We start from the raw sequence: 8551 nt of genomic DNA, 5'->3' as shown, positions 1-8551 counted from the left end.
CGCAGAGGACTGGTTTTGTAGCTATGCTGCCTCACGGGAGACCTGGCCCCAGGACTCTGGATCACAGAGGATCACTAATTTCTCCCCTAAGAGGATGTTTCCTCAGGCTGTTCCTGTGTGTGTGTGTGTGTGTGTGTGTGTGTGTGTGTGTGACAAACACACTTAGCTGGCTGAGCGGATCCCGGTGCTAGATCGGACAGACCAACCTGAGGAGCCCCGGGGCCTGCAGGAGGGGTCCCGCGGCCAGGGGTGGAGGCCCCCCTCCCGAGGAAGAGGTTCAGGCTGGGGTAGGGAAGAAGGCGGGGCCTGAGGCTGTGCTAGTCGGTGTCCCGGACTGGGGACGGAAGTTGCTGAAGTACCATTAGTTTCAGTTTTGTTTCTCTCTCAGGCACCCAGCCGCAGCACCGTCCAGGCCTCGGGGGTCCCCCCACTCCCCATCCTGGAGGCCAAGGTCAGCTCAGGCTTGGTAAGGAGGGCCGGGGAGGGCACCTGAAGGAGGAGCTGAGCTGGAGGGAGTGGGGGGAAGGGAACGGGAGGAAGAGGAGGGGGGAGGGGAGGGACCCGGAAGGCGGGAGGAGAGGAGTAGGTGGGCGGGAGCACCCCACCAGCTCCCCACTCTGGGACCAGAGGCCTGACACCCATCTGGGAAAGAACCCTCTCTGTGGCCTGTTCTCCCGGCCCTCACCCCCAGAAGTTTGGGGGTGACCCCCCCCACCGGCAGTCCCTTCCTGGAGGATTTTGCCACTGTGCTGGCATCTGGGCAGGGGGAGTCACAGATGGACCCACACAACTCAGAGGCTTCTAGGAAAGCAGACAGGCAGCAAGGCCTCTAGGAGATGAGACACAGGCCCTGGAGAGCCTGAGGTCTAACAGCTGGAAGGACAGCCGGGCAGCCCCCTCCCCACAGCCTTCCTTCCTTCTGCTCCAGAACCCCTACCAAGTTAGTCCGGCAGGAAATGGGGCCCCCACAGCCCCTGATGCTGCTCCCTGGGTCTAGAAGACCGGTGTGTGGGGCTGCAGGAACTGGGGCCCCTTATCCTGCCCCAGCTGCCAGGAGTCAAGGTGACTCTGCCCACAGGGACCCTCCCTGTGTCCCTTCTCTGCCTGCCCCCACCCCAGCCCCTGCCCCCCGCTGGATCTCAGCACTCTGCACACGGGGTGGGGGTGGGGGGGCTTGGGTGACACTTGCTCCAGGCCTGTCCGCCCAGTGCTGAGCATTACCCCGGTCGGTCCCCCAGGCTGGGCTTCCTGGTCTCATTTCTCACGGCCCTAGGCACCAGGCGAGCAGGTGGTTCCTCTTGCGTATCTCCGACTGCATAGCTCAAAAGCAAGTGGCCACACGCCCTGGGAGACCAGAAGAAGATTTCCTGGCCATTCAGGTGAGACCCCCAGACCTGGCAGGGTTTGAGGATGTTTGAGGGGGGAGGCAGAACGGTAGGCTGGAGGGACCGTGGAGGCACCCTCTGCCCTCTGACCCTGAGCCCTCGCTTGCAGCATGGTTTCCCAGGGATCCTCACCCTCCCTCCTGGAAGCCCTGAGCAGCGATTTCCTAGCCTGTAAAATATGCCTGGAGCAGCTTCGTGCCCCCAAGACGTTGCCCTGCCTGCACACTTACTGCCAGGACTGCCTGGCCCAGCTGGCCGATGGCGGCCACCTGCGCTGCCCTGAGTGCCGGGAGACCGTGCCTGTGCCGCCTGCGGGTGTGGCCGCCTTCAAGACCAACTTCTTCGTCAACGGGCTCTTGGATCTGGTGAGGGCCCGGGCTGGCGGAGACCTGCGCGCGGGGAAGCCTGCCTGTGCGCTGTGTCCCCTGATGGGGGGGGCCGGCACCGGGGGGCCGGCCACGGCCCGGTGCTTGGACTGTGCGGACGACCTATGCCAGGCGTGTGCCGACGGCCACCGTTGCACCCGGCAGACCCACACCCACCGGGTGGTGGACCTGGTGGGCTACAGGGCAGGCTGGTACGATGAGGAGGCCCGGGAGCGCCAGGCGGCCCAGTGCCCCCAGCATCCTGGGGAAGCCCTGCGCTTCCTGTGCCAGCCCTGCTCCCAGCTACTGTGCCGCGAGTGCCGCCTGGACCCCCACCTGGACCACCCCTGCCTACCCCTGGCCGAGGCCGTGCGCGCCCGGAGGCCCGGCCTGGAGGAGCTGCTGGCGGGTGTGGACAACAACCTGGCGGAGCTCGAGTCCGCCCGGATGGTGGAAAAGGAAGCCTTGGCCCGGCTGCGGGAGCAGGCGGCTAGGGTGGGGACCCAGGTGGAGGAGGTGGCCGAGGGGGTGCTCCGGGCCCTCCTGGCCCAGAAGCAAGAGGTGCTGGGGCAGCTACGGGCCCACGTGGAGGCTGCGGAGGAGGCCGCTCGGGAGAGACTGGGGGAGCTGGAGGGCCGGGAGCAGGTGGCCAGGGCGGCGGCCGCCTTCGCCAGACGGGTGCTCAGCCTGGGCCGCGAGGCTGAGATCCTCTCGCTGGAAGGGGCGATTGCCCAGAGGCTCCGGCAGCTGCAGGGCTGCCCCTGGATGCCTGGGCCGGCCCCCTGCCTGCTGCCCCGGCTGGAGCTCCATCCTGGGCTCCTGGACAAGAACTGCCACCTGCTACGGCTCTGCTTTGAGGAGCAGCAGCCCCAGAAAGACAGTGGGAAAGACGAAGCTGGAGGCCAGGGAGGGGATGAAGCTCAGAGCCAGAGAGAGGGGGGAGCCAAGTCGGAAAGACAAGGTGGAATCCAGCCCCAGAGCAGGGATGGCGCTTACACCCCAAAGGAGAACAGAGCCCAGACACCCCAGGAAGAGGGAGCCCAGACCCCGAAGGAGGAGAGAGCCAAGACGCCCCAGGAAGATGGAGCCCAGACCCCAAAAGAGGGCAGAGCCCAGACACCCCTAGAAGACGAAGGAGCCCAGACCCCAAGGGGCAGCAGATCCAACAAGAAGAGGAAGTTCAAAGGCAGGCTCAAGTCCATTTCCCGGGAGCCCAGCCCAGCACCTGGGCTAAACCTGGAGGGCTCCGGCCTCCTCCCCAGGCCCATTTTTTCCTGCAGCTTCCCCACGCGCATGCCTGGAGACAAGCGGTCTCCTCGGATCACAGGGCTCTGTCCCTTTGGCCCCCGGGAGATCCTGGTGGCCGATGAGCAGAACAGGGCACTGAAGCGCTTCTCCCTCAGTGGTGACTACAGGGGCGCGGTGCCCGTCCCTGAGGGCTGCTCCCCGTGCAGCGTGGCCGCCCTGCAGGGGGCAGTGGCCTTCTCGGCCGGCGCGCGGCTCTACCTCATCAGCCCCGATGGCGAGGTGCAGTGGCGGCGGGCCCTGAGCCTCTCCCAGGCCAGCCACGCCGTGGCCGCAATGCCGAGCGGGGACCGGGTGGCCGTCAGCGTGTCGGGCCACGTCGAGGTGTACAACATGGAAGGCAGCCTGGCCACCCGGTTTATCCCGGGGGGCAAGGCCAACAGGGGCCTGCGGGCTCTGGTGTTCCTGACCACCAGCCCCCAGGGCAATTTTGTGGGGTCCGACTGGCAGCAGAACAGCGTGGTGGTCTGTGACGGGCTGGGTCAGGTGATCGGGGAGTACCGGGGGCCGGGCCTGCACGGCTGCCAGCCAGGGTCTGTGTCCGTGGATAAGAAGGGCTACATCTTTCTGACCCTTCGCGAGGTCAACAAAGTGGTGATCCTGGATCCGAAGGGGTCACTGCTCGGTGACTTCCTGACGGCCTATCACGGCCTGGAAAAGCCCAGGGTGACCACCATGGTGGATGGCAGGCACCTGGTTGTGTCCCTCAGTAATGGGACCATCCACGTCTTTCGGGTCCGCCCTCCTGATAGTTAAAGGGCTAGGACTGGGGAGGGACTGGGGTGGGGGAGGGGTGGGGGGAGGACTGTGGGGAGGGGTGAGGGAGGTGAGGCTGCCTGGGATGTGGTGGCAGAAGGCATTTTTCCGGAGGGCAGGGGCTAGCAACCTTTCAGTGTGATGTGCCAAACTGCTAATCCGTCTTCGGGTGCGCAGGGATGGGACCAAGGGCGGTGGTGTGACCACGACTCTCAGAAACGGGTGGGGGGGTGCGCCAGGAGCTAGCTGTGCCTCCTGCTTTTTGTGGGGGCCTGTCTGCCTCCACCACAGGTTTCTGAAATTTGTAAGCCTGTGCTGATTTGCACTCTTCGAGACCATTCCTCATGGAATGGCCCGGGGAGAGTCTGTGTGTGTTGGGGGGGGTTGAGGGGAGTTCGCTGGCAGAAGGATTCCTCCGAGCCAAGAAGGGCTCAGAGGATGTCAGGCATGTGCCAGATTCTGGAAGAGAGCTGAGAACCCAGCTTCCCTTGTGACTACAACAGGGGGACAGACCAGATCACAAGAGGCCAGGGATTTTGACACAGCTGCAGCCAGGAAGTAGAGATCCTTGGGTCAGAGGGGCCCCCAGCTAAGTACAGAAAAAATCTGGCCTTCATTGGGCTGAACTTGAGGGGAAGGGATGTGCCCTCAGATGCACCATTATTGCTGAGGAGAACAGCCTCCCCCAAACCCTGGAGGCCAGGTGTGGGACTGTGGGGCCAAAAAAGCAGCTGGAAAACTTGAGAAGTCAGTAGTAGGGCCGGGCCGGGCGGAGGAATGAAATCCACAGGGGTGGATTCTGCATGGGCCAGGGCAGCGCCAGAACCCAGGCGGACGTGTCGAGCCAGGGGCTGTCACGAGATTAGCAAAGGGAATTTAATGTAGGGATCATGGATGATGGAATGTTCATGAGAACAAGAGGGATTTTGGGCAAGTCCAGAGGGAAAGTGCAGGGCATTCAGAGTGGGGGAAAGAAACCCCTTTCCTGGAGAGGTCATTGCTTGTTCATTGAAGGGATACGGGAAATCGTCAAGTTCAAGCAGACAAATTCAATTACATAAAAATTTCAAACGTTTGCATGGCAAAGAGTAATGAAAAATGAAAGGGAGGCCAGTTAAGAGGAGGAAACTATGTAGAATTGGGCTGAGTAAGAGCTGAGCCTCCAATAGAAACAGTGAGCGAGAGATGTACTTAGTTCCAAAGACCAAACGGGCTGGCACGGCACCCAGGAGGAAACGCACGCGGGCCAGCGCCACGAGGCTAGCAAATAAAGTCAACCCCTGGCATTCGCCAAAAATACATTGAAAAATTATGTCGTGGAGTGATAGACTCCCGGCGCGATGGAGAGACGCATTTTGGAGAGCCGTTTGGTAATACTCGACCAAGGTAGAAAAAAATGACGATAAGACTAAGTTATCTCACTTTAGGGAATACGTTCTGGGAAAACAATTCAAAAGAAAGAAAGTATTTGCACAGAGATATTTGTGGCCACTTCTATGTCAAGTCATTGGCTGGAAACTGCTCGGCTGTGGGGGACAGCCAAGAAGACTGTGGTCTGTTAGGACCATGAGCTGTTGCCTTCACATATGACAACTATGAAAACTATTCTGAAGAACATAGTGCTGTGTGATGCAATCATAGCCAAGTAGGGAGAGAGAGAGAATTTGGAATTATGATCACGTAATGGCAGGAACAAAGTAAAAGTACATCTGAACAGTTATTGAGTGGAAATAGATTCAACATTTGTAAATAGTGATTTGGGACACTGGGTTCTGGTCCTTGCGTGCTGCTACCCATATATGCACATTTCTATTTCAGTTATAACTGACCATCAAATAACACATAGGCTTGAATATTTACTTCGAAAGCATAACCTCTATAGATGATATTTGAGAAGAGCTACTGGGTTTGCAAATGAATGTATCAGCGCAAATGAGACTGGCCGGTGGAAGGCGGAAGGAAGAGGCGGGAGTCGGGAGGAGAATTCCCAGCTGGCCGGAGCCCCAGCAGGGAGGAAGGGCCATCGGAGCAGAGACCCGTTTGGTGACTGACCGAGGAACCTGCCCGGGGGAGGTATGCAGAGGTCGGGGAGTCCTCCAGTGTGATCAGATCATTGTGGGGTGTGCACAAGGCAAGGGAAGGTGCTGTTGAGTTCGCCCACTAATTCAGAGCGAGTGGTGTTTCTAGGGGACCAACTAGTAATCCGGTTGTTGTGTGGGGGTGGGGCGGGGACAGTGTCTTCTCCTCTTTGCAGTTCTATTTGCAGAGAGCATAGTGATGGCTCATAGCAGGTGCTCATTGAACGTCTGTGAAATGAATTAATAGCTAGAAGAAGCACAGGAGAGTGGGAAGACTCTTTCCAGAGGTTTCCCACCTCAGATGTCTAAGCCCGGGCCAACCAAGTTGTCCAAAACCTTGGCTCGTGGGAAATCTCTGGTAGGGGACACTGTGGACACAGGCCACCATCTGCCTCCCAGGGGTGGCCCAGCTGGGTCACAAAAGAGATGAGACTGGGGTGTCTTGCTTGTCTGTGAAGGGGGACCCAGTGAGTCATAGGCTCTGGGAGATCGTATACCTTCAGGTTAGAAAAACTGTTTTGCAGAGTGGCATGGGAACCGTGGGAATGTCACCTGGCTGCAAGGAGAGTATCCCACAGATGCGTCAGAGCTGCGGGGACCATGTGACTTTAGGAAGTTAGGAACTCCTCCTAAGTTTAGGAACTCCCAGGAAGTTAGGAATCCTGGGAGGCCTGGCATTGGAAGACTGTCAGAAGTACTAACTTTTCCTCACTAAGGGGCAGGGGTAGCAAGGCACAGAACACTGGCAAAAGGTGAAACGGAAGGAAAGTTCAGCATTGTGCATAATTTGGGGGATAAAATCCCCAGCACCTTAACCGTGACCTAGGGATCCCACTTGGCACCATGGGGAAGTTCTTGGTTAAACTACAGATGTTAAGAAATCAAGAACATCCTGAAAGATACACACATACCCCCAACGCACGCACACAGCCCCCGCATTCGACTATGACCGTTAACTTGATCAATCATTCCATTTCGTGTTTGGAACTTTCCAGGTTGTGCTTATACTGGTGAAAGAAGCATGCTGTTTGGGTAGAGAGAGAGGGAGTAGAAAACCTCTTCCATAGTCTTTGTGTCTAATAAAGGAAGGGAATGAGGTCGCAGAGACCTGAAGACTCCTTCACGAAATAGCTGTGTGATCTTGGCTAGCTTCCTAACTTCCCTGAACGTCAGTTAGTACCTCAGTGAAACGGGGACCACAACAGGCCCCATGCCAACCTCACAGGGTTGTTCGTGAGTCCTAGGGGGAGGTGCACGGGGAAGTGCTTTGTGCACCATGAAGTTCAAGGCCGAGGTACGGGTTAGGCACAGGCTCAACCGATCTGTCCTGACCTAACATGGACTCTTCCATCCGTGTAAGCCTGCACGGGGGTGTAAGTGGCACGTACTGTGAGGTCAAAGCTCGAGAAGGTCCGTGTAGAGCTGTTTCCTGTTTCTCCTTTGGAGGAGGTGTTTTGTTTTGCTTTGTAGCAATTATTTGCAGAAGCCATATGTGTAAGACACAGCAGTAACTGTAGGAGCAGAAGGGACCAATGGCCAGCTTGCTAAGACTCAGTCCTGTTCCTAAAAGCCAGCTGAGACCCAGCCTGTGCCAAGGAAGGACTGATAACCATAGACACTTAGGAAAAGTTCAAAACGGCAAGCGTGGCCCGATCTTTTGATAATTTAGAGGAAATATAATTTGGGAGGGACTAGCTCTCCTGTCATTGTAATCTTGTTATTACTGTACCTATAAATCCATGTCATTCTAACACAAGCTACAGAGATAGAGGTGGAGGTCTGAGAGGGAAGTCAGAAATCTTCCAAGGAAATCGGTGAGGTTGGTGATCTGGGCTGGGCAGGATTCAATAGGTGGGTGCCAAGAATGAGGTGTTTGACCATCTGTCCGTGGCAGGGTAGCTGATGGCTACGGCTCTCCTGCAAATGAAGCAGGACATTGGACAGGGCACAGAGGTCTGCTTTGGCGTGGACAGCAATTTTGGACTCGCTGGGGCAGAGAGCGGCCGGGACATACTTAGGAAGATGTTCCTAGCAGAGAAGGACCAAGTTCAAACGCAGGCTTAGGGACACAGGTAGCTTGACTGAAGATAGCAGAACCGGCCTGCCCAGCTGGTTCGTGAATATTGTTTAATGAAATGGATCAGGACAGGAGCAAAAATAGGTTTTCCAGGGACCACGGATGGCCTTCGGTAGGAGAGTGGGGTAGGTACAGGGGTGTCAAGGCAGGACCTCACCTGAAGCCCCAGGTGAGGAGCCTTCGGGACCCGGTAGAGAAGGGCCTGTATATAAAGAGGCGATTAGGAAGGAGCTTTGGGGAGACTTGGGAAGCAACCTGACTTGTCTCCAGAGAGTCTGAACTGGTTGGCTTAGCAGCCAAGAGAGATGGGTTTGAAAACAGAATTGGGACCTCGGTACCCATAGTGTCAGCCCAGCAGATTTGTCTTAGTTGCCATGGGCTGAAGATTCTATGTGGGACGCTTTCATTCCTTTGGGTACTTCCTATCTTTATTCTGTTTCTTAATAAATTCTTTTGAAAAAAAAACGTGAACCTTCTCTCAGATGGATTCATGGCCATGGGGAACAGTCAACACCAGAACCCAGAGGGCGAAAGGCCCCAGATGTCATGATTGCCCCTGCTATAGCTCCAGAGATGCCAACACAC

The 8551-nt window shown here is 57.3% G+C and overlaps 1 protein-coding gene across 3 annotated transcripts; it reads left to right on the top strand.

Moving 5' to 3' along the window:
• The first annotated feature begins 328 nt into the window (after positions 1-328).
• TRIM56 (tripartite motif containing 56) lies at positions 329-3863 on the top strand. 3 transcript variants are annotated; one of them, XM_032872521.1, is made up of 3 exons: positions 329-451; positions 1239-1379; positions 1495-3863. In XM_032872521.1, exon 3 carries the CDS (start codon positions 1496-1498, stop codon positions 3809-3811), a length of 2316 nt encoding a protein of 771 aa, XP_032728412.1. In that variant the 5' UTR covers positions 329-451; positions 1239-1379; position 1495; the 3' UTR covers positions 3812-3863. The 3 variants fall into 3 exon arrangements, with proteins under 3 accessions (XP_032728412.1, XP_032728413.1, XP_032728411.1); XM_032872522.1 differs by having other exon boundaries at positions 329-466; positions 1274-1379; XM_032872520.1 differs by having other exon boundaries at positions 329-466.
• The last annotated feature ends 4688 nt before the right edge of the window (positions 3864-8551 follow it).

This window comes from Lontra canadensis, unplaced genomic scaffold (assembly GCF_010015895.1).
Source record: "Lontra canadensis isolate GAN:19392208 unplaced genomic scaffold, GSC_riverotter_1.0 scaffold45, whole genome shotgun sequence".
NCBI classification, from domain to species: Eukaryota; Metazoa; Chordata; class Mammalia; order Carnivora; family Mustelidae; genus Lontra; species Lontra canadensis.
Note: the sequence above shows the minus strand (reverse complement) of the source record. Positions and strands in the feature narration are given on the sequence as shown.